Source organism: Schistocerca americana, chromosome 2 (genome assembly GCF_021461395.2).
Source record: "Schistocerca americana isolate TAMUIC-IGC-003095 chromosome 2, iqSchAmer2.1, whole genome shotgun sequence".
NCBI lineage: Eukaryota > Metazoa > Arthropoda > Insecta > Orthoptera > Acrididae > Schistocerca > Schistocerca americana.
Genome location: NC_060120.1, coordinates 592,178,363 through 592,205,717, shown reverse-complemented (window position 1 = coordinate 592,205,717; position 27,355 = coordinate 592,178,363). Strand labels below are relative to the sequence as shown.

Genomic DNA, 27,355 nt, shown 5'->3' with positions numbered 1-27,355 from the left:
AGATGTTTTTCAGATTGTACAGTAATCAATGATGAAGTAACATAAAAGAAACACTATTAAAATATTGAGGCAGATATATGATAAAACATCAAAACTGTGCAAAAATTTTCTTATTGCTTGAAACATACAGTAATATAAAACTGTGCCCTTAACTAAGTGCAGGAAAGTAGTACTGGTATCATACAAGTACAATATCATTTAGTCACAATTGGAATTGGTCAAGTCATACAAATACCCAGGTTTAACAATTTCTATGAATATGAAATGGATTAATCACATAGGCTCATCCATAGATAAGACAGGTGGGAAACATTGCTTCATGTGCTGGACAATGATCATTCTACAAAAGGGACTGCTTACAAATCACTTGTGCATGTGTGTCCCATCTTGCCCAACTGCATGAGGCCCACAGCAGATAGGACTACCATGTTGAACATACTCAAGTACAGACAGCACAGTAAAAGAGTTTTTTGATTCACTACAAAATGTCACAAAAATACTGAAAAATCTTGAATCAGCAGATGCTTGAAGATGTAGACAAATCTATATAAATAAAATTCAGTTGCTGCACATGTGAAAGAAAATCACTTGGTAACAGGTCAACTGATTTGGCTCACTTTTTTTTTGTTCTGTTCATAATTGTCAGTACAAAGTTTGTAAGAAAGAAAATTTTGGGGAATCCACTGGAAAAGTTGAAAATCTGGATGTTACTTTTGTAGGAAAATGCCATTGAAAGAAATGTGATGGTTGGTTTGACAGTTCTTCTTAATTTTGACATTCAGTTTGACAATAATATCACATGTTTTTATAACAACAAATTCCAGATTGAATACTGCTGCTTTGCAAAAAAGATTACAATTGAAAACTATTTTCAGTGTGCTATTGGTGGTGATCATATCTTCAGTGTGTTGCAAGGATTGAAGTGATGTCACTTTGTGGTAATTTTGCATGTGGGCATGTTGCAAACCTTCATTTTATTTCAGTTCATGGTTTATTTTCTTGGAAAGAATGCCACCAGTAAAGTGTGGAAATATTCATCAATGGACACACAGTGCAGGCCAACCACATGAACACTGAGTCAGTGACACTGATAAAGAGCATAGACAGTCTTTGGAGGCAAATAGAATAAGAAATTCTCAAGTTCAATCAATTATGACTGTGGAACAACAGATACTGTCAAGTTCATCTTGCTCAGTTGGAGCTTTGCACAAAATAATTTGGAACATCAGCAAAACAAACATGGTAATTTGAACTTAACATTTGGCTTTCAGATAAAATCTAACAGTCAATTAAACCACTGATATATTTGTTGACTTCAGAACAATGAACAATGTTTGTCATCACCTCAATACTTTGAGGTTTCAACAGAAACCACCAGGATTATGTTTTGTGAGCAGGAAGATCAAATTACACAACTGATACCTCCACCCACCAGAGCCACTTTCTGGGCAAGAACCTACATCAAATCATTTCTTGCAGAATATACAAAAGTACAATAATTCCTTCCAAATGACATAATTTGGGGTGAATATTATCAAGGAAAAAGGTTTTAACCCAACTTTTGAGGTAAATTCATTTGAATGAACCAACTGACTGACTGACTGACTGACACACAATGCACAGCCTAAAGCATTGGAGATATAGACATGTTATACAGTAAGCAGTTTCTGTTAAACTAGCTGCAACAAACAACATTCTAAGCTGCACTGTGAAAATGAGTGGTTTTGTTTTCCTTTTCTCAGTCATTTTTAACAGGAAACAGGAAAGTTGTGTTTATTGCTAACTTTATAATTCTACCTATTTATACATTAAAACCATATGCATTACTGTCATTAAAACTACTATCCTCACTGATCCAGCAACTGGAAAGGTTTCTCATATCCCGTGTACTGATGGTTCCAACCAATTTACCCATTGATTCTGACTTCTGTTCACAATCGAGGTTTCATTTGTAATAAAAGGAGGAGTTGGACTGAGAAAGGAGGAGTAAAAGTACATATAAAAGGGGGATAAAGATATGGACAGAGAGATGAGGGAGGAGGAGATGGATAGAGAGAGTGTGGGATAAAAGATGTATGGGAAGGAGGGGGAGGTGATGGAAAGAGTTAGGGGGGAGGAGGAGGAGGAGGAGGGGGAGGAGGAGGCGGAGGTGGACAAAGGGAGATGGGGATGGATGAGAGGGATACAGAAAGGGGAGAGAAGGAGATTAGGAGGTATATCTGATTTCCATACGTATTTAGTAACAGAACATTAATGGGCTCTCTACTTATTTTATGAAAGTCTTTTACAAAGTTTAAAGAACCAGTCTTAAGAGAAAAATCTAGAAACACAGTTCATGTCAAAGCATATTGCTACCATAAGGATTGAAAAAACAGGATTGACTAATTACAGTGTGCACAGGAGCATTTAAGCAGTCCTTCTTCCTGTGCTCCATAAGTGATTGGAATAGGAAGAAACCATAAAATGTGATACAGTCATAAGAACCTTCTACCAAACACTTCTCAGTGGATTTCAAAGTATGCAATTGCAAGTAGATATAGAGGCAATCACTATCCATAACAATGACATCTGTCTACACTTATCAGTTGTATGAATTCTTAGGGAAGTACAGTATATGAGGAATGGAATGATCAAATAGGTCCTACAACTGTTACCCTGGTGAGAATATGTAACTTGGCCTCAGTTGAAAACTGTGCCCACTCTCCCCCTCCCATGACATACACCATCATTTTGTGGCTTTTTTGGGTTGGCAAAAATTCCTTGTCTCTTGTCAAAACTTACTTATGCAATTCTAATCATATCGCTGTAATTATGCCTGTTGCTCAACACACTGCATATCAATAGTATTAACTTAGATGTGTGAATAGGCCATAAGCAAACAATAATATGTTGTTTTCCATTCAATATGCAAGTACTAATTCCTCCAAATTTTTTGTAGATATTATGGTTTGTTGCTTGGCTCTTAAACAGATTTAAAATATAACTGTTGGGGATAAATTTTTTCATTACAGTTTGTTTTCAATGAAAATTCAGTATGTCATACTTTAAGATATTTTAAGTTATTACAGTGTGTTTAATAAATAAAGATTTCTTAGGTACAAATGCTTAGTGTTATTAATCATAGTTTAGCATAATCTTCTTACCCAGAGCTCCAAGACGATACTGTATGGTAACTACAACAATCCCATGATCTATGTAGAAATCTAGTGGACGTTCTTCAGCATAACCTGTCATAAAGCAGCCACCATGTATCATCACTAGTACGGGTCTTGGGACACTAATATTTGATGGTAGCTGCAAATAATTTGAGAATAAGTACTATGAAAACACATCAGCAATCCACTGTCACCACGATTGAGTGTCAAATAAGAACATAAGCTAATAAATGTAATAACAATTTTTTTCATTGTTTTGTATATTTTGTAAATAAATTCAGCCGATTTTTTTTTTTTTTTTTTTTTTTTTTTAAAGAATCATGTGGTAGTGGATATTACCATGAAAGTATAGCAATTCAGTCTTTTAAAAACTTTATTCTTTTTGTTTCATACCTATTGAGTATGTATATTTTCTGATTATATGTGTCTACTTAGCATACATAGTATACCGAATTATAGGTGAGAGCAATATAGCAGTTTAATCATTATTAATTGTTGAAATGAACTGCAGAATTAATTTTTAGTGTGTGGTTACTTGTTTCACATCCATGAAGTTTATCATTTTTAATGTGATTAAAACATGATGATACTCTCCCATTAGGCACCACCGCCTTATCATAGCACTGTCCGTGTGGGTGGGAGAGTTTGTGTGCTCCAAGGAAGCTGAAAGATATATCAGCGGTAGCGTAGCTACTGGCAGTTCCGACCTAGCTGGGCAGGTCTCAGCAGAGGAGCCAGACAAAGTGTGCCCCACAACGACCCGTCTTATATCCTATATCCTATTCCCTACACTCTCCTCATTTACCTTTCCTTTTCTTTCTCTAATTACGTTTACACACCACTGCCTTGTGGTTGGTCTCAGGAGGGATGAATGCTAAGGGAGAAAACCCTGAAAGAAAATCTGGAGTCGGGCTCCAAAGGCGATTGGAAGGCGTAATATGTCCCCTTTTGGCAGCTCCTGCAACCGAAGTGATACCAGACATATTGGCTTGCCTTTCCTCTGGATATTATAATTTACGTTGAGAGGGAGACTGTGATGATTGGGCAACTCACGTGTCTTTATATTTATTGTTCAGACTTGTAGCATCCTGGAGAGGACACTTCAGTGATGTCCAAGGACTTCGGCACAACACGGGAAGAGGCAGTTACTGGTCATGAGCTCTGTCTGATTGGCGTAAGACTTGAGCACCAGGGGCCACTTCTGATGGGGGGAGAGATCATTGCATCTCATTGGACAGCTACTGCCCACCTCAAGCTGGGCAGCCCCCAGCCAATAAGATGCTATACCGTCACTATCCGCCTGCTTCACAGGGTGTGTGGAGCTTAGAAGTAATCTTTGACAAGTGGGTTGATTAGTACACCTACTAAAAACAAAAATGAAATAATAAAGAAATCACTATTTTGTATTGCCACCTGGAATGTTAGGACCATGTGTCCAAGGTACATTGACAATGCCCAAGAGGTTTATTTCATCCATAAGACTGCTGCAATTGACTGAGAGCTCCATTGTTTGAATGTTGACACTGCGGTATTGAAGGAGACGCGGGCTCTATCAGGGAGGATAATTAGGGCAGAGTGGGGCACTCTGAACCACAGGGCCCAATGAATCAGGTAGCATAATTTCAGTATAACGTGGTAAATTATTTTTTTCTCTGGGCATATATTGTCAGTACTGCTCTACCAACTGCCATATGTTAGTTTTGCGACAGTGAAGTAATTTTTGGAGACATAGATAGACTGAATTTTGTTCAATCCTTTGTCACCAAATTTTAGAGAAAGTAAGTCATTGTAACAATATCAATACTGTATTTTAATTACATAGATTTTCAAATATTAACAATGTTCACACATAACCTCACATGAGCTTTGTTTGAAATATGTACTGTTGGGGCATATTGAATCAGGCTGTCCCGGGGCACAATGAGCCATGGTTCATTGTACCCCAGGGTGGTCCATTGTGCCCCAGGACTCTTTTAATTGTCCAATAAAAGCACTCTGTGCTTTATTTCCTTAGCAAGGGTAAAAATATATGTGTAGGTATTTAAGGCTTGTGGATGTGCCTGGTGAATCTGAGTACAACTTTGAAGACTTGGACAAATTACCAGAACCAGATGACTTTGTTTTGACCAAATTTGAACTGGAAAACAAAACACAGGTTTACTATGTGGGGAAGATTTTGAAACTGAAGGATGACGCAGGAGAATATCAGGTATCATTTTTGAGAAAAAGTGAAAAAATGGGAGGGAAGTTTTATTTTCCTCAGGTAAAGGATGAAGCTTTTGTACCCCACATGTGGGGCACAATGAACCATTTACCAAATTTTCTTCAAAGGTGTGCAGCTAAAAGGCAATTAATGACAATGCAGTCATAAAAGGCCATTTGATACTTGAAGGATTAAACTGTAACATCTGTAAATGTCTACTCTGTAATAAAATTATTAGATGAGTAACACGGGGAAATATTTTTTATGGTTCAATGTGCCACACTCTCCCCTACACATTCTTTTAGCAGGGAAAGTCTCAAGTTGAGCCAAGACATCATGGCATAGGATTTGCTGTTAAAAACACCCTCCTGGACTGTATTGTACCACCATCCAGTGGAACAGAGTGAATTATTGCTTTAAAAATATGCTCCTCAAGCAGGACTGCCAACATCCTAAATGTGTACGCTCCCACCTTATCATCCAGCATGGAAGAGAAGGATCTGTTTTATGAATAACTCAGTGACAGAATAGCTAATGTACTTAGCAGCAAGACACTGTATATTCTAGGGGACTTTAATACTAGAGTTGGATCAGATAATGACACGTGGCCGAATTGCCTGGAAAATCATGGGGTGGGAAAAATGAATGAAAATGGCCAAAGACTGCTTGAAGTTTGCTGCTTTTATGGATTCTGCATTACAAACACATATTTCCACCTTAAGGATCAGCACAAGGTGTCCTGAAGACACCTGCACTCTCATCACTGACATCAACTTCACTTAGTCATAGCTAGGCGTACTGGTCTCAAAAATGTGCTACTGACACGAAATTATCATACTGCTGATTGCAACACTGACCACACCCTGGTGGCATGCACATTGAGGCTCACTCCTAAGAGGTATCACCATGCTAAACCAAGAGGTCATCCCCGTATCAACACAGATCATGCTCATGAGACACAAAGAAAGCAGAATTTTGCCAGTAATTCTGAAAATGCTTTTCCAGGAAACGTCCAAGCGGAAAGGAATGTTGATAAGAAATGGGCAAAACTCTCGGGTGCAATCAACAACTCACCAGTATTGGCCTATGGAATAAAAGGAAAAAGAAATGACTGGTACGAGCAAAATTTGGAAGAAATGGAACCAGTCACTGAGGCTAAATGGAAAGCCCTGCTTGCTTACAAAAGAAACCCAAATGAAAGAACTTGAGATGACCTAAAAAAAAGCAAAGAACAGTGCACAGAAAACATCCAGGAGATGCACAAATAATTACTGGCTGAATTTATGTGCAGGTATACAGAAAGTGGCCAATTCCGGGGATGCTAAGGCTATTTACGATGGTATTAAGAAAGCAATTGGACCAACTGTCAGAGAAACAGCTCCTCTGAAGTCCAAGATTGGTGAAGTCATTACTGATGAAGGCAAACAAATGGAAAGCTGGGTTGAACACTACCTCGAGTTGTACGCAGCAGAGAATGAAGTTAGCAAGGATGCATGTGACACCATCAAACAAATGCCAGTTATGGAAGAACTAAATGCAATGCCTACTATGGAAGAACTCAGTAGAGAAATAGTTTCTCTTGCTAACGGAAAGGCCCCAGGTGAAGATGGGATCCCTGCAGAGGGTATTAAGTATAACAAGTCTGTTGTTCTCAAGCATTTATATTCACTTATCACAACCAGCTGTGAAGAAGGTTATGCCATGAAGAGTATGCAGCATTTGAGGATAGTTACTGTATATAAACAGAAAGGGAACAGAAGTGACTGTAACAATTACCAAGGCATTTCATTACTAAGTGTAGCCGAGAAAGCTTATGCAAGAGTCATCCTAATGCGATTACAAATCTTAGCTTCCAGAATCTACCCAGAATCTCAGTGTGGCTTCAGGCCTGGCCAATCAACCGTATATATGATCTTCTCCTTAAGCCAGCTACAAGAGAAATGTCATGAGCAGCAGAGGCCACTTTATGTTGCGTTTGATTTAGTGAGCACAAATGGGCTTTTCAAACTGTTGCAGAAGATTGGATGCCCACCTAAACTACTGCAAATAATTGTCTCTTTCCATGAGAAACCACAAGCAACAATCTGCTTCAGCGGTAAAACATCAGAAGCATTCCCCGTTAATAGTGGTGTGAAACAGGGGTGTGTGTTAGCTCCTACACTATTTGGGATTTTCTTTCCCCTTCTGCTCAGATTTGCCTTTGAAGACTGTGAGGAGGGAATGTATCTACATACAAGGTCTGATGGAAATCTTTCCAACATTGCTCACCTCAAGGCCAAGACCAAAGTAAATACAATTGTTATCCATGAGCTGTTATATGCGGACAATGCAGATCTAGTAGCGAACACATAAGATGAGCTGCAGTATATAATTAACAAATTATCACATGCCTGTGAAAAATTTGGTCTACTCATCAGCCTTCAAAAGACTAAGATCATGGCGCAGAGCACAACAAACCTTCCATCCATCAGCATTGATGGCAATCCTCCCCAGGTAGTTGATGACTTTACCTACTTGGGATCCACAATATGTAGCAACTTGTCCATGGACACTGAAATTACTAACAGAATCACAAAGGCATCATCTGTCATGGCTAGATTGAAAAACAGAGTATGGAACAACGGACTGCTTACCACAAAAACTAAATTAAAAGTCTGCAATGCTTGTGTTATAAGCACCCTGCTCTATTGTTGTGAGACGTGGACAACTCTTTGTAAGGACGAATCTTGACTCAACAGCTTCCATCTCCGCTGTCTCCGGAAGATCCTTCAGATCTCTTGGAGAGATAGAGTACCCAACACAGAAGTCTTTCATCATGCAAGCACAACCAAGGGTGTGAGGCCAGTGGGATGATCACATCTTCATTTCAAGGATGTCTGCAAGAGAGACCTGACCAAGACCAGAATCAATCCAAGTTGCTGGAAAAGCATTGCAGATGATAGTGTCAAATGGGGAGTAACTGTGCAAAAAAGCCTTCACAAATGTCTGCTTGTGTCTGGATATATGCGGATGGATATGTGTGTTTGGACGAGTGTATACCTGTCCTTTTTTCCCCCTAAGGTAAGTCTTTCCGCTCCCAGGATTGGAATGACTCCTTACCCTCTCCCTTAAAACCCACATCCTTTCATCTTCCCCTCTTCTTCCCTCTTTCCTGATGAAGCGATTGTGGGTTGCGAAAGCTTGAATTTTGTGTGTGTGTGTTTGTGTTTGTTTGTGTGTGTATCAACATACCAACGCTTTCGTTTGGTATGTTACATCATCTTTGTTTTTAGATATATTTTTCCCATGTTGAATGTTTCCCTCTATTATATTCAAAATATTGCGTGGTATAAATATAGCAGTGTTGTATCCTATTAGCTTATAACTGCCTCTACACCCATATCTATACATAACAGTAAGCCTTAATTTATCAGCATTATTTGGTAGCACCCAGTTATAAGGTAAATAATTAATGTTCTCATGAATACCACAGGGTACATACTATTTGATTCAACATTAAATCACTACCCCTACTTCCACCTTCTCACTGCCCTCCATCACCCTCCCCCCCCCCCCCCCCCCCTCCCGCACCTCTCGCCCCTTGACTGCACCTATCTACCCTACCATCTTTCCCCCTCAACCCTGTACTCTCCAACAAGCAACACTTTAGCGTCCTGCAGCCCTACCCAGTTTTCCTTCCCTACCCCACCCCACCCTCCTCCTTACCCCCCCCCCCCCCCCCCACTGATGACCTTGCTGTTTAGTGCCCTCCACCATAAATCCTCATCATCATCCTTACCCCCATCATGGCTGGCTCTCCCATCATGTGCTGCTACTCTGCTACTCACAGTCTGGCTTCAACAGCCAGAGACTGTGGTCATGTGTGTGTGTGTGAGTTGCATTTGCGTGAGTGTGTGTGTATTTGACAAAGGTCTTGTTGGCCAAAAGCTCACTTTCTGACAGTTTTTTTTGTTATGCCTCTCTGTAACTCAGCATATCCGCTATATGATGAGTATCAACTATCATTTTCATAATATTGTTAGTATATGAACTATTACCTTTAATCTGTATATTGTTTATGACTGTCAACACTTCTCCTTCAGGCAATGCCTATGGTTTTACATGTAAGCGTTTGAAATCACTCACTATCATATACACTCTGTTATTGAGTTTTAGGATAACTGAAAAATAAAGAAAATTAAGTTAGTTGTGTAATTACCTCTGGGGTAAAGACATTTAGGTAGAGACAGTCTTCAACTCCTTCTATGGTTCCATCACCAAGCCTCTGTATGCATCTCTCAGGATATGATAAAGCATCCTTTGTGTCATTCCAAGGAGACAGGGGCACTGGAGGCTGGAAATTGCAATAAAATGACAAACATGAGAATAAAGTTTCATCACTAATTTTATAAAAACACTTATTTTTCATTGCTTTTAAAGATAAATAATTAATTAGGCACAGCAGCAAAGACTTCTGTCACTTTGTAACAGACCAATGTGGCTCTATACTACTAGTTTTTAGGTCACTCCTAATGCTAATATTATTTTATCCTTTTCTGATCTGTTTTTGTTAATAATAAATATACAATAGTTGCACAGAATAACCAGTTTCTTATACAAGCAGGATTTCATTAAAATTTATTATTCATTGTATAATGTTCAGTCTGTTTAAGACAATAATATAGTCTGTTGACATAGAAGTATTTTCTTTAAGGAAATTTTCATGATTTACTGTGTCATGGCTTTCCAGTATGATTAACTTTGCTAAATGTCTTGGCCATTCAGTTTCATTAGTGTGATTGAACACTTGAGACTGGGCAGAGCCAGAGAATATGGAGGCAGACTTGGAAGAGTAAATACACCTATGGGTATGGTTCTGGCAATGAAACCATACATACATCACGCTTGTACATCTGGCCACTAAATCACAAAAGTTGTACCATATTTTACAGACTATAAGATGCTAAAGACTATAAGATGAACCTTAATTTTAAGCAGTTTTTTTTATATAGCGTTTTCACCATTTTTATTATTAGATTGCAAAACCAGACTAAAAAAAATTCTTAGTTTATAAAACTGAACTGATATTTAAAATAGCTGAAAATCATCATCTGAAGTTTCTTCTTCTTAGTCTTTGTCATCATTATTGTCCTCATCATACATAAGATGGTCTTCACTGCCCTCAAGAGTGTTACTTATGCCACACTTCTTGAAAGATTTAAAAATAATGACTTCTCTCTCTCTAGTCCATGACTGTTTTATCCACTGACACACTTGTCTGGTTGTAGGTCGTTTTATAACTCCCTTTGGCATGAATTCGTATTGTGTTTCATCCATCATTCATTTGTTCCAGTCTTCTCATACATACATTTTAAATGGTTTATTTATAGAGACATTGCCGCACGGGGTAGCCGCGTGGTCTAGGGCATCTTGTCACGGTCCTTGCAGCTGCCCCCATCGGACGTTCAAGTCTTCCCTCGGGCATGGGTGTTTGTGTCATCCTTAGCGTAAGTTGGTTTAAGTTAGATTAAGGGTGGGACTAATGACCTCAGCAGTTTGGTCCCAAAAGACCTTACCACGAATTTTCAATTATCAGGACATCAAGAGGTTCCAAATGCAAAATAAGCCCTCCCAGAATAACAGCAAGTTCTGTATTTCCTTGTCTCAATTTCTCTTTCATATGATTTTCCAAATGACTGCTAAACTGATCTAACACAAGAAGAGAATTGTTTTTCAGTAAGGCACCTCTCCTTCTCTCCCACACTCTATTAATCCATAATTTCATATCAGACTTGCCCATTGCCCCATAGTCATGTATGGAAATAACAATACCTGGTGTTTTTTCAGAATATTTTGGCATTATTTTGTGCTTGGCAATGGTCATTGGATTAAGTTTAGTACCATCAGCACAATTGAAAGGACAACAGTGAAGTGCATTTTTGCTTGTTGATTTGTTTTCTTAGTTATAGTTTTAGCATCTTTCATGGCAACAGTTCTGTTACCCGGCACATCAAATGTCAGAGGAGTTCCATCTGTATGCATTATTTAGCTTAGTTCCATACTGGTTTCCTTTTAGTGTTGGACAATAAAGTGATGGAAAGATAGTATTTTTTCTTTGTACTCTTGAAACATTTTCTGAGATATTTTGATTTTGGTTCACTTCAAAGTCCATGATGCTTCATAAACCTGCACCATCAACAAACTCCATCCTTAAAGTCTGTTAAGTTCCACTGTAGGACTAGCCTGTGGGCATGTATTCAAATCATTTCTGTATTGATTCCAGTACCATTTTGACTGTGTTCTTGAATCCACTTCAATATGTCGTCTTCTAGTTTTGGCCATTTTGCATTCAGTCCTCTACTTGCACACTTAGTCTTTCACATTTTTTTCGGTTCTTCTTTACTAGCCTGGCAGTTGGGAATGGTTTCTTCAGTTGGTGGAGGGTTGAAATGCCACTTACCTGCCCTGTTTCCATGTTCTTCTGTATATCCTATTACTTTCAATTTGTAACCCACATCATACGAATACCTTTCTTTTTTTCCATTACAAAACTAGCTATTAACGAAAATATTATACTATTACTGATAACACAAATCACTTTCAGTTCCAGTTCAGTGTCAACATAGATTGCATCATAGGCTAGACAGTGTTCTGGGTTCATGATGGTGAGGAGGGATGGAAGCAGTGCAAGTGTGCTGGTGAATCCCTGCAACTCATATTCATCACATCGGTGCACTGCTGCTGCCAGTTGAATTTAATGTTGCCAGAAAGCAATAGATTTCCTGTGGCATAAAATACATGGCCATTTTTAAGACTGGTGGGAATATTAAATCAAACACAGGACATTCTTATATTAATTTTGAGTATAAGACACGCCTGAATTTTAGAGGCAATTTTTCACAGAAAAAAGTGTCTTATAGTCTGTAAAATATGGTAGTAAGCCACCTGGGTTTGGACACTTCTGTAACTACTGTGAAAGGTTTCCATGATTTGGAAAACCAATCAGAGAAAGAAGCAAGTAAGTTACAAGATACCTGGACACAAAACTAGTAGTCAATGGCAGGCTATAAATAGGTATCATAGAGAATAAGTGGCAGTAATTCACAATATGTAGCTGTCACTGTGACAGTTAGTTAACCATGAGGTGCCACTGTAGTACAGTTGGAGATGGGAGGTGTACCAAGATGCCTGAAGAACAACAGTACAGACTTGATGCCCAAGAACTGAGAGTCACAGAAAACTAAGCATCCTACAAAGAAATCTGTATCCCATTTCAGTGTGCAGCTGAGTTATGAAGAAGATTACTGGATGCACTAGGTGGGTGTCTTCATCTGTGTGTCACATAACAGTAAGCAGATCAAGAGCATTCTGCACTTGTCTCTATTAGTGATCTAATACAAGTGGTTGTGTAAAGAAGTAAAATGAGTCGTGGAATACTATACATCTCTGGCAAAGCTGAATAGTTAAGCAAACAGAGTGAGGTATATGTACTCCTTATAGATAAGCAGAATGAGTCATGGGAAGCACTTGTGTCTACTAGCTAGGAACCAATGTTGTTAAAGTAATTTGAAGAATTTGCTATGACAAAATTGCTCCTGAGGGAGCTAGGTAAATGAGCCATAAAGGCAAAGACACATAAGACATCCCTCCCAGAAGCCAAATATTTGACTCAAAGATAATTGTTTAAATATATCCTACTCTGGTAATACCCCTTCCATACTCTTCAGCTTCCCTAAGTAACTGAGGAAGGCATTTCTTCCTTTTCACTTCCTATGATGTTACAAAGGAGCCAGCACACCATGAATTCTTACTCAACTCCTGTCAGCAACTAACAGGGATACAGCTATACATGTTAACAGTGTGAATGTAAGTGTTCAAGGTTGCTAAAATTGATTTGTTTCAAAAATGTTGCTGATCATTTGAAAGCCCTCATGCTAGTATTTTTAAGAAATATTTTACTTTTTCCCAAAACTACATTGTTTCAAAAGTTACTTAGACACAAAATTGTCATGTTCTAGAATGTTAAAATCTTAAAATATGATTAGTCCCCAAATTCAGTACCATAGTTCTGTAGTCCTTATTTTCCTGTTTTCATTAATGTCTACTTTCATTAAAAACTTGTTAGTGTGTTAATTATTCCAGTTAGAAAATTTCACTTTCTGGAAACTTTTTAGTGAACTTTGGGACTTCCCTATCACAATGAATTCCTCTCCCATCAAACAGTACTTACAATTTTGCTATTTTCTAGTTATGCTGCTATTATACAAACAAACACACTGAACTGCCTATCTATCTTTGTCTCTCTTAATTTTCATTTTTTTTTTCTTTTTGTGTATGGTGATCCACAAAACTACCATCCAGTATCATTATAATCAATTTTTTTGCAGAATCTTATGACATAGTCTTAGCTAAAATGTAATGAGTTGTCTTGTACTTAACGACTTTCCTTTATAACAATCGACATGGATTCACTGATCATGTGAAAGCCAATCACACTTTCCTCAAATACTCACTAGGAAGTCAATATGTTGCAGTAATTCTTGTTCCAAAAAGAATTTGATTCAGTACAATATCAATATCTGTTATAGAAATTATGATTCTATTGGTTGCCAAGAAAAATTTATGAAAGAAAATTTATGACTGGATTCATAATTCTTTGATATGGAGGACTCAGCATTTCATTTTGTATAGAGAGTCACTGACAGATGGAGAAGTAACTTCAGGTGTGCCCCAGGAAAACATGTTAGGACACTTGCTCATCATGTTATATGGGATGATTATAATTTAAGTTAAACTTTCAAAATATTGTAGAAATACCACCACTGGTCAGAACATTTAGTGCATGGAGAATTGCTCAAACATTGGACATACATGTGAGCATGGTGCATAAAATCCTATGAAACATCCGTCTTTGCTATCCATTAAAAACTAATGATGTACGTAAGTTGCTTCCCATTGACCTGCCAGCAAGAGAGACCTTTGCTTTAGAATTTCTTGCTCACTTGGAAGTGGACAATGATTGGCTGTGGAAGATTTTGTGGACAGATGAAGCCAACTTCCACCTGACAGGATATGTCAATACACAGAATTGTCAAATTGGACAATGGAAAATCCACAAGCAAATAAGCCAGTGCCACTTCTTTCTGAAAAGGTCACTGTGTGGTGCAGGTCTACAGCATCATTTATCATAGGGCAATATTTTTTCGAAGAGACAGGTGCTTTCAGTCATGTTACCTGTACCATCACTGGTAAGCACTATGAGTGTCTTTTGCACACCCACATCATTCCATCTGTCCAACAGCATGGATGGGATCATTTTTATGCAAGATGGTGCACCTCTGCAGATTGCAAATCCAGTTAAGCAGCTGCTGAAGTGCCATTTCAGAAATACTAGAATTATCAGCTGCCAATTCCATACAGCCTGAGCGTCCTGATCAGCTGATCTTAATCCGTGTGACTTCTGGCTGTGGGGCTATCTGAAATATTTTGTGTTCAGTGTTCTGACTGCAAACTAAACTGCATTGAATGCATGCATTGTGCAATACATTCTGAATGTGACCCTGGAAACACTTCAATCTGTTGTAAAACATGCTGCTTCTTGATTTCAACTTGTTGCAGAAAACATTGGAACAAGTTTTGCACCAGCCTCATGGAAATTAATAATCCAGTTTGATTTTGATTGATGCTTTTTATGCAGCTTTTGGACTCAGGCAACTAAAACCCAATGTGATTGATGACTTTTATGCAGTTTATGGCCTCACAACAATTAAAAACTAGTGTGAGTGATGATTTTTATTGGTTTTTGGCCTCAAGACAATTAGAAACCTATTTTTCCTATCTGATGTGATTTGACATTGCCATGGTGGATGGGCTTACATAACTAACAGTGTCATACCTGTAAACCCATGCACACTGAGTAGTACAGTTTGTTTGACATCAAATACACACCTTAGGCATTGTTGTATGATTTATTTTTCATTTGTAACCAACCACTATTAAATTATGATGCTTGCAGCACAATCTGTTGCTACATTTTGTAACTATTTATTTTTCTTCTGCCACGTTTCCCCCTTCTCTGATATTCTTTGATATGGGGGGACACAGCATTTCATCTTGTATAGAGAGTCATTGACAGATGTAGAAGTAACTTCAGGTGTTCCCCAGGAAAACCTATTCGGCACTTGCTCATCATGTTATATGGGATGATTATAATTAAAGTTAAACTTTCAAAACACTGTAGAAATACCACCACCAATTTGATGTCACTCTGACCAGTGGTGTTATCTCTACAGTGGTTTGAAAGTTTAATTACAATCACCCTGTGTATGAATGACCTTGCAGAAAATGTTAATAGTAACCTCAGATGTTTCACACTGACATGAACTAAGCATATGACATTATCATCTGGGAGACTAAATATGGATTTTTTCAGTCACTTGGTGCAAGTCTGTCAATTTGACACTATTTTAGTGACTTTCACATTCAGTGTTTTTTTTACAGCTGATGCAATAATGTGTAATGAAACAATGTCTGGAAAAAGCTGCACAAATAGTCAGTCAGCTCTTGATGAGTTTTCTAAATGATAATGAGTTTTCTAAATGATATGAAAATTAGCAGCTTGTTTTAAATATTTAGATTGTAAAATTGTACACCTCACAAAAAGAAAAAAAAGATAATATCCTAAAACTACAATATAAATGAGCCATAGCTGAAATTGGTCAACTCATACAAATATTTAGGTGTAACAGTAGGTAGGAATATGAAATGAAATGATGAAAAAGGCTTAGTTATATAAAAAGCAAGTGGTAGCCATTGGTTCATCGGTAGAATACTAGGGAAATGCATTTAGTCTGCAAAGGATTCTTCTCTTGCTCTCAGAATATTAGATAACAGAATAGTCTATAGGTGTTTACTTCTAGTTTAAAGTGTTCAGCGGGCACAATACTGTGGTGACCAGAAGTGTAGCCTTCATCAGGTGTTCTGACTAACTGATCTCCTGGAGTGTTTGGCTAATTTATGGCTCCTCACTAGGATGATCCAGATGTGTTTGGTACATGAGGATGCATGCTAATGGGTGAAGAAGTGACTGCATTGGTGTTTGTGGCTGTCAAAACCCAGCAATTGCCCTAGCTGAGGCAGTACTCCACACAACCTGCTCACCAAACCTTTCAAAGACCATAGTCATTATCTCCGGTATGTATTTCAATCATTTCTCTAGCAATGCTCTCCCTGTATTTCAACATTCTGTGCAAAAAATGGGCCCATTTGCATTCCATCACATGAGTCTTAGAAAAACAGTGCTATGTGTTCTCTGAGTTGTTAGGATACATTTGTCAAGTGTGTTCCTGGTGTTCTCAGTGACAATCTTTGATGGTGTTTGCTGTTTGTCCAATATATGTCTTGCCATACTTACATGCAATCTGGTATATCATGGACTTCTGTAAACTGAGGTCATCCTTGACACTCCCCAAAAATGATGCTTTGTTGTATGGGTGGAAGACAGTTTGTACCTGGTGATTTTTCAGTATGTACTTGATTTTTCCTGACTGCCTGCTGGTGTATGGTATAAAGGCTGCAGCTGCCTCTTTCCCCATGACCAAGTCCACCTCTATAGATTGTAATGTTGTGGTGGGGTGTAGAGCACACCTAATTCACCATTCTGAGGCACCATTTTTCTGGAACATAGTTCTGAGATATTTCAGTTTTCATGGGAGACTCTGCATATGAGACAGTGCACACCCTGAGTACCAGTATTTGGTGCACCCCAGTCCTCTGCATAGGATGGTGGCAGCTGTCTGGGTACAAATACAGGTCAGTGTGTGTTTTCGTCCTGAGTGCCATCTGCTCTTCTCTTGACCACGACATCCAGGAGTGGTAGTTTTCCCTCTGCCTCAGTCTCCACAGTGGATCTGAATTTGTGATGTATGGAGTTTTGGTATGTGTGGAAGTCAAGGAGTTGTTTTTCCATGGGACCAAATGATGGATTTTGGGACATAGCAAGTTAGAATTATTCCATCTGTTATGGCTTCAACTCCTGACAATAACCAGATTTCTTTTCTATCTAATCTTTCTCCTATCTGGAAATAGTTACTTACATAATTTACATGTGATATGTGCATAAATATTACAAAATGTTATCTATGCTGAGTTTCATTTGTAGTCATTGTTTAGGTTATTAATTTTAATGCATTGATTTTTTAATGTATGTAGTTTCCATGAAAATGTTATTTCAATAGATATAAATAATTATACTTTTAACTGCAGTATGACTTAGCAAATATCATGTGAGCTAATACATATTTATGGGCTTAAGGGGACCACTCATTATAAAAATTGGATTTCCGTCTTTTCAGTAACATAGTTGAAATTCTGTGAAACCAATTAACTTACCAGATAGTTAACAGCAATGTTCAGGAGCAGTTACATTTTCAGATGTGTATGCAGATTTTTGCCTCTGTGCTTGTTAGATATCAATCTTTTCTGTTATACTTTCATTGATATAATTTTTATGCAGAAGGAGGCATACTTCATCCGTAGATTAAGTCATTAATTATGGTTTCTGCATAATTGCTTGTCCTTCTAAATATGGTATTCTCAAAGTGGATGCATAAAATAGTTTTATAAAATTTTCTAAATTTCTAGACCACAACAGATTTCATAAACAAATTTATGGTGAATAGTTGTAGTCCATAATTAGCAATAAAATATAACCTAGGAGCTTTGCAAATGGCTGTGAAGTTTCCAAAATAGCAGTTTGTTCATATGCCATTATTAAAATAGTCGGACATCACCCAGAATAGCCAGTTCTGGTTGAGTGAATAAACAAACAACATCTGTGTTGAATTTGTCCATGTTAATCACTCATGTAAGAACTATGTTCAATCTGTCCACGAAAATACATGTATCAGCAGCCACAAAAACTTCGTAATGTCAGTGCATAAGAACTTACAAGCTGTTTCTTTAATTCAAGTGTTTGACTATTTCAACTAAACTGTGTTGAGGTTGGTAGGAGGGCCAGACCAATGTTGTTGTTGGAATGACTGATTGCTGAGTTTTAATTTTTGTTAAGGATGGGACTAAGTGAAATATTGCAGTGAACTTTTCTCTGATGAATTCCTGCAAGGTATTCCTGCAAATACCTTCTTCTTATGTTTTTTAGGATGGGAAATCCAAATATGATACTTGAAAAACTGTATCACTCACCATTTCTTCACATTTTACACTTAAATTTATTAAATTAATATGTATTCTTTAGTAAAAAGAAATTAATTTCTTAGCACTCTGTACATACAGTTAAAATTACTCTTCTTTTAAAAATATTTTGAAATTACTTAAAATCTGGTACACTTAAAATTCCTGTTATTAATTGCACAATCTAACAATAATTATTAAATTTATTCCTGGACTCATTTATAAAATAATGATATAATTTGGTAATGATTCTTCCTCTGTCGAGAAAGTTCGTAAACTCTTTTGCTTTGTAAGCTCTATGGAATATTGTGAATACCGCAGAATGTTACATAGTAGCGGAAATGCCTCTGATGGAAGTAGACAAATTTCTAATCATGTCAACAACAATGTGAATTCATGTTCTGAAGTGGAATTGTAAAGTCAATGTGATATAAAAAAAATGGGATAAAATAAAAAGCTATTCATAGGAACAGGCGTATCTCCATCAGTTATTCAGTTCAACAAAAACCAGCAGTGTTTTAAAAATTATAGCCCCAAGAATGTACCCCAGACAAGATTCAGATCCAAATACAATGAGATAATGAAGATAAGTAAGAAGTTTTTGTGTTGTATATCTTATGACTCTCAAAGCTTTGAAGATGGTGAAGTGTGGGAGAGTAAGATTTCATTATTCATGTTGCTTCTGCATAATGTTACATTGTTTGTATCAATATACATTTGTATTGCTATATGTTTTGAAATTTTGAACATCTGCAAGTGCAATGGTAAACTCATACAGTATGCTTAAATTTATTTATGCTCCTATAACATTGTTGAGAACAATAGGCCTGTCATTCAAAACACTACATGCAAAACAGGTTATTTTTAAGAATTTTTGGACCATCAAAAAACTACTTTTTTAATATATTTTGTAAGTTATTAGTGTTTTGGATACCTAATTTTGTAACAAATCAGTATTTGTGATTGACAGTTAGTGTCAAAGGACACATCATCCCAAATTTCATTCCATACCAGCACAAATAAACAAGTACATATCTGAGAATTTTCATAATTTACCATTTTCCTGTGCAATTCAAGGTAATTTGACATTTGTGATTTAGTTACTGTAGCACAAACACTGACCAGCCAGAAGTACCCTTGATATAAACCCATCCAGGTGATAACAGCATCATGTGGTGAGGAATGATTGCTAGTCAGACACCCACATGGTGCACATAGTGTCAGTGAGCATGCTGACCACGTGTAGAATGGGGAAGGTGTGTGATCTATCTGAGTTTGACCAAGGGCAGATTGTGATGACCCAGAGGCTTGGCATGAGCATTTCAGAAACTGCACAACTTGTCACATGTTTGAGGAGTGCTGTGTTGCATGTCTTCAACATGTGGCAAAAGCAAAGTGAAACTACAACCATATCTCATGGGATTGGGCGGCCACCCCTCATTACAGATATCAGACATTATTGTCTGGGTAGACTGATAAAACAGGACAGGTGGTGAACTGTGGTGGAACTAACATCAGACTCTAATGGTGGAGAGAGTACAAACGTGTCTCAATGCACAGTGCACCAAATACTCCTAACGATGGGCCTCCGCACACAATGACCTATGCATTTGTCAATGTTAACACCGTGACACTGGCAACAGTGACTGAAATGATCGCATGACCATTGGAACTGGATGTTGGTGCAGTGGCAGAGCATTGCACAGACTGCTGATTTCTAGTACCTTCTTCATCATGCTTATGGGTGAGTGCAAATCTGTCATCATCTGGGGAACAACTCCTTAACACCTGTACAGCAGGATGGAGACAAGCTGGCAATGGCTCCATTATGCTCTGAGGAACATTCACATGGCCATCCATGGGTCCAGTGGAGTTCATGATGGCCAAGACAAGGAATATTGTACACTGGTTGCAGACCATGTTCGCCCCATCATGACCATCATGATTCCTGATGGCAGTATAATTTTTAAATAAGATAATGTGCCATGTCACACAGAATGGAGTTCAATGGAGTGGTTCAAGGAACACAGTGACAAGTTCCAACTGATGTGATCAGTGTATTGTAACTAATGTATTATGTTAAATGTAGTTTTTGCTTTCAAAAGAAGTACATATTACCTACATTCCTCATAAATTAACTTTATATTCGAATTTGTAAGTGATTAACCTCAAAAAGATTTAGGAAACCAAAATCGTTTTCTGTTGCCTTAATAGAAATGTTGCTTTGTGTAGTTGCTTCAATTCTTATACAGAATTAATAATTTTTTAACTTAACTGATTGAAAGATGATCATCGGTCTTATTTATTCACTGTCCTGTAAAACATTACACCAACGACAATGCAGCCCCACTGTGAATGCTATTCTTGAAGACAGTATGAGTTAGTTGATGTTTGTAAGCAGCTGGAAATCACCCTGATTACTGTCAAAGGATTGGTAGCTGCTGTGAATCAGAATGTTGGGAAACTTCCAAGAGTCATGCACTGTCACCTGAGGTACCAAAGGTACTTCAGCACTTACCCTCTCCTATCGATCTTGTCTCCTCTGCAAGATGTGTCACCACTCATCCCCTTAACCATAAGTGGCATGTCGGTGGTACATCTAGATGTGCTGCACAGGGTAGACAGAGACCAGCAAGTTTTGAGGTGCTGTTGTCCATTAAAACTGAGACAGAGTCAGAGGAATTAACTTCATTTTTTGGGAAACTGCCTTGTCCTGTGTTAAGAGAAGGCAAATGCAAAAGGGTATGTGTTTATTCATTTTCAACAGTTCACACATATGGTAAATAAGGGTACTCCTTAGGGAAATGGCAGAAAAGGGCAGGAAAGAACATAAGATGCACTCGGGGTGTATGTCTGGGATTTCATTCACATGTTGAAGAGTCTGCACCAAGAGCCTTTGAGGGACCAGAGTGCAGACAACTGCAAATAGTGGCACATGTTGTAACAGACTACGCTTGCCGTCTGGGATCTGAGATCACACATGCATCATTCCAGTGATTGGCAGAGAAGACTGAGAAGATAAGCCTTATGCATAGGATTTCAACAAAGCTTGCAATTTGCAGCATTGTCCTTAGAAATGATTGTTGCCCCCCTAGTTCTAAGTTGAGTGTGAGAACTGAACCAGAGATTTTGAAGGTTCTGTGACAATTTAAGCTGTGACTTCCTGGACTTGTGCCATGGGGTTAAGAACTGTAAGATCCCATAATTGGGTCAGGTGTGCACTACATGTTAGAGAATGCTATCCAGGTAGCAGACTGTGTGTGGTGTGCACACAAGGGTGTTTTATATTATGTGACTCTCTATCCAGTCCAGGTAACATCAGCTGTAGGGGACCCAGAAGTATAAGTTTAAGATTCCAAAGAATGCCCTCCACCCCCACCCCCCACCCCCTGGCAAGAGCATTAAAATCATAGTAGTAACTGTTACTGTTGACCACCAGACTTAACTCCTGATTTAACCAAGGACTCCACAGAAAATCTTTCAGTTTGTTTGTACATAATTTTCTCAGTCTTACTGAGATCACTGGTGGAGACTTTCATCATCCAACAATCAAATGGGAAAATTAAAGTTTTGTTAGTGCTGGTTATGACAAGACATCCTGTGAAACATTACTAAATGCCTTCTCTGAATACTACATAGAACAGTTCAAAACCCCACTCATGATGGAAATATATTATATCTAATGGCAGCAAATAGACCTGACCTCTCTGAGGATGTTCATGTCAAAACTAGCATCAGTGATGATGAGGCAGTTGTGGCAACAATGGTAACTAAGCTACAAAGGACAACTAAGACAAGTAGAAAGGTATATATTTTCAGTATACTAGATAAAACAACATACAGTGATATCTCAATGGGTAACTTGAAACTTTTGCACAGGACAGGAACATGTAGAGGAACTATGGCTGGAATTTTGAACAATAGCTGACCATGTCCCCAGTAGAACAGTTCATAACGGGAGGGAACCACCATGGTGTAAAGTCACTGTAAGGAAACTTCTAAAGAAACAAAGAATGCTGTGTAATAGATGTAAAAGAAAACAAGCACTGTGTGAAGCCTTTAGTGACTACCTAGCAGAATACTGTCAAATGATCTTTCACAAAACCCAGAGAAATTCTTGTCTTATGTAAAGACCATTATTTGTATCATAGTTAGTGTCCAATCTCTCACAGATGAGAGAGAACATGAAACTGACAGTAACAAAGGAAAAGCTAAAATTCTTAACTCCATTTTCAAATATTCCTTTACAAAGTAAAACCCAACTGCCCCAATTTAAGGTTCGTACCAATGAAAAAATGAGTTAATTAAGTGTTAAAGTCAGTGGCATGGAGAAATAGCAGGAACTGTTAAAACTGTGCAAAATTCCAGTGTCCAGAGGAATTCCCCTCAGATTCTATACTGAATCTGCAGCTGAGTTAGCCACTCTTTTAACATTAACCTATAGTACATCTCTCAAACAAATGACTATGCCCAGCAGTTGGAACAAAGCACAGGTCACACCTATTTACAAGAAGAATGGTATAAGTGACCCACAAAACTATCATCCAATATTCTGGACACTGATTTGTTACAGGATCTTAGAACATTTCCTAAGCTCAAACATAAAGAGCTATCTTGAACACACTTACTTCCTCAATGCCAATAAGCATGGATTTTTTAAAAATTGACCTTACAAAACCCAATTAACACTTTTCTCACATGGCATACTGAAATGTTGTATCAAGGCAGTCAGGCAGATGCAACATTTCTTGATTTCTAAAAACCATTTAACTCAATACCACATCCATGCTTCTTATAAAAAATATGACTGTATGGAGTAGCAAGTGAAATTTATAACTGGAATGCAGATTTTTTGATAGTGAGGATGCATCAAATTTTCTTGGATGGAGAGTCATCATCAGGTGCAGAAGTAACTTTGAGCCTTCAGGGAAGTGTGCTAGGACCTTTGCTGTTCATACTGTGTGTTAATGAGCTTTCAGGCAACACAAATAGCAACCTTAGCCTCTTTGCAGAAGATATGGTTATCAGTAATGAAATATTGTCATAGAGAAGCTGCATAAATTTTCTTTCAGATCCTTGATATGATTTCAAAATGGGGCAAAGATTGGCAACTTTCTTTAAATATTCAGAAATGTAATACTGTGTACTCCACAAAAAAAAAAAGAAAAATGTCATATCCTATGATTAAAATAACTCAGAATCACCGTTGGAATTGACCAACTCATACAAATACCTTGATATAACAGTTTGTAGGGATATGAAATGGAATGATCACATAGGCCCCATCATGGGTTAAGCAGTTGGTAGATTTCAATTTATTGGTGGAACACTAGAGAAATGAAGTCAGTTTCTAAATGAGATTGCTTACAAATGATTCTTGTACCCATTCCAGAATATTGCTCAAGTGTGTGGGACCCATACCAAATAGGTTAATGGAGGATATTGAATGAACACAGAGAACGGCAGCACAAATGTCACAGGCTTGTTTGACCTATTGGAGAGTCTCACAGAGATGCTGAAGAAACTGAACTGGTAGACTCTTGAAGGTAAACGTAAACCATCCCAAGAAAGCCTACTTACAAAGCTTCAATAACCTTCTTTAAAGATACAGGGTACTTATAAATAGTGGAATAATCAAAATTTTTATGACTTTATTAAATTCTATAGGCTTTCCTGATTACATTGATATATACATTATAGGGTTTCAAATGAAAAAGACCTATATACACCAAATTTTAAAGTTACGGTCATGTATGCCGCCACACCCCCTTTATTTCTGTTATGGAAACCAGTATGATTTCAAAAAGAACTGTGAACTTTCTGTTCCCAGCAATTATATGTATGGTGCATTGTATATGTTGGTAACAGTGCAGGTTTCTAGTGTCTGTAAATGATTATCTTTGCCAGTATTTACTTTTGTTTCACTGAAGCATTTTGTTCATGTGTTACTGAATGTTTGTTGCCCAAGTGCTACATATATTTGAGGAAGTACATATCCTTTAGTGTGCAATAAATATGAACCATGCCATGCACCAAGAAATTCAATGAAAGGAAGTTCTGTGGTAACCAGGACACAAAAAAAAGCAAGCCACACTGCTGAAAGTAACCAATGTATCATTTCTTCAGGGAAGAAACTTCCATATGGCACACCTCCTGGTGATTAAAATTTTTGTGTTGACAATGACACCGTTTGTAGTGGATTTGTTGTTGATGTGAGCATCTTATCTTCTTTGATAAAGGAAGTGGAAAAATGTAAATAATGTGATGGTGTAGGCTGTATGGAAATATCAAATAACTGAACAACAGAATAACAGGAAGGGTTTAGATTCAAAATTAGTTGTTCTGTGCAGATCCTGCAATATCTTTACCTCAAAAATGACTTCAAACATTGTGCATAATTCATATGAAGTGAATTTGAAGTTAGTGTAGCAATGCGTGCAATAGGAAAAGGCTGCTCAAACGTTTTGTGGTTTGATTGACCTTCCTTCTCCTCCCAGTAGGTTCAGCAAGTACGTAAAAATACTTTTAGGTGCCTTGACGGTTATGTCTAAAGCATTTATGAAATGTGCAGTAGAAGAAGTAGTATTTATGGTGATACCTTGATAACAAAACTGGAGTGTTGTAGACATGTGCAAGAGAGGATGTGTCCTAGATTGAGGAAGCTATGAAGAGAAATGAAAGGAAAGTTGCTATCTGATGGAATATCTATGTCTGGCTGAGGAAGATCGACGGAAACTTAAATAGAACTTCTTCAGAGTTATTATGGACTCGCCATTAGATGAACTGCACCTCTGAATGATGTTACAGCAATGAGAAAACCTGTATGGGCCACCTACTTCCGTATGTTGTGCACAGATGACCACCCTGTTCACAGACTTAGCCCTAAAGGTGCAGATTCTTGGTGTGGCTACCAAAAAGCAAAATAAAGTGGTCAAATATACCATCATAAGCATTCTCAACCTGATCCTGTTACGAATGAAATAAATCCAATTTTTAGAGACCTGAGTTATCCTGTTTTGCTTAGTAAATGTCTTCATGGGGGCACTCAGAATACAAATGAAAGTTTCAACAATTGCATTTGGGAAAGATTACCCAAGAATTTTTTTTGCAGGACTAAATACATTAAAAGTTGGTGTACTAGGTGCTGTGATATGTTTCAATGATGGAGTGATCAGAAGGTTGGAAGTCCTGAGAAATTTAAGTATAAAATGTGGCTCTAATATGGAAGATCAATTGCTTGCATGGACAGACAATGGGTGCATGAAGCTGAAAGACTCATGCTTCACACTACCAAAGAAACAAGTAGTGCTAAAAGGAATGCCAAGAGCAAGCTTGAAGATGAAGCTTCACTGTGAGATATAATGAACCTGAAATTAACTTTTGTAATTGCAAATTTGTTAAAATTGTAATTTCAACAATATACTGTCAGTCCAATAGTTGTCTTTATCCGTAGGAGATGGGTTTGAAGAGTACAGTTACAAGAAAAACATAATAGAATTTTTAAAAACTATTTTATTTTTTCTTACCTTAAAACGCAGTTGTCCTACTGGTGGCTCAGCATATGGGATTCCTCTGAAGATATAAACTGGATTACCTGATGTAGTGTTAAATAATCGTCCTCTAATATGACCCAGAGGTGTGTTAACTGTTTTGAATATTCTTTCTGCACCCTGAGAATGAGGTCAAAATAAAGTAAACTGTAAATTACTAAAAGGAAGACCAGATCTGATAGGAACTACAGGTAGAAACAAATGCTTGGTAGGTATTAACAAAATTAAGAGAAGACTTTTTTTATATGTTACACTACAGTATAAAATAATTGAAATTGAGATTCAAATAATGAAATTTTTCAAATTAATGTTTTTGACATAAGTAGGAATTAGTCATTAGAAGATTATAACAAATGATTTCTTACCTGAACATGCTTCACTGTAGAGTAAATAATAAATATCAGTGTCAGGTAAGCAATTTTTAAGTGAAACATTGTTGCAGCTTAAAGATGTTAATGGCACAGACTGCTAGGCAGAGAGGAGTACAGGTTGGAAAGAGATGGCATTTCTATATATACCTATCTCTATCTATAATTATAATTTTACTCTCAGATAAGATAAACATTAGGAAAAAGAACCACGTGTGAGTCTGTTATTTAGTGATAACATGGGTTACTTATTGTGAAATCTCAAGAGTAAACTGTGGGAAAATATTGGTGATTATTAGTGTTGAAGTGCTGCAAGTAATTATCTCACACACTTTAAAGTAAATTACCTTGTCCATATCTGTGACATCAGGCTTTTTCTGATGTGCTGATTACATGATAAACCTCTCTAAACCTGACACATATGAGCATAAATAATTCTTGTTGGCAGGCAATAAAATTCTAATCAGTGATTTGATTTGATTTTTTATTTGGTCCTGTTGATTACATACTGTACAAAGGGTGTACTAATAATACAGGATAAGTCAAATGAAATAATATAAAACTATGTGAGCATTTTATATATTGTACAAACACTTAAATGATAATAACTAAACACTGGCTGAATGGAAATGAGTAGAAAACAGTGAAAATAATGGATCATGTATTAGTTGCAGAAACATGTAGAAATCAGTTTTCATGTGGAGGGAACTGCATACACATGAAGAAAGATAACAAACTCAATAACTTAGATATTATTGAATCCTTAAACACTGAAAAAAGTTTTGAAATATTGGGCATAGAAACTCCAGCATTCAAGTTAATTGTAATATGTTTATACAGATCTAAAGATAGTCACTTAAAAAAATTCAACACTCATCCTGATACGTTGCTAAATAAAGTAGTAACAAA

At 37.4% G+C, this 27,355-nt stretch overlaps 1 protein-coding gene across 1 annotated transcript in view; it reads right to left on the bottom strand.

The window, feature by feature from the left end:
- The window catches only part of LOC124596002 (esterase FE4-like), a 75,238-nt gene extending 48,686 nt beyond the window's left edge, over window positions 1-26,552 (bottom strand). Inside the window, exons 1-4 of the mRNA XM_047134952.1 lie at window positions 26,444-26,552; window positions 26,055-26,198; window positions 9,557-9,691; window positions 3,144-3,294 (exon numbers count right to left, since the gene is read on the bottom strand). Coding sequence (XP_046990908.1) covers window positions 3,144-3,294; window positions 9,557-9,691; window positions 26,055-26,198; window positions 26,444-26,512 — 499 coding nt within the window. The 5' untranslated portion in view covers window positions 26,513-26,552. The remainder of the gene's footprint in view (window positions 1-3,143; window positions 3,295-9,556; window positions 9,692-26,054; window positions 26,199-26,443) is intronic.
- Between the last annotated feature and the right edge of the window lie 803 nt (window positions 26,553-27,355).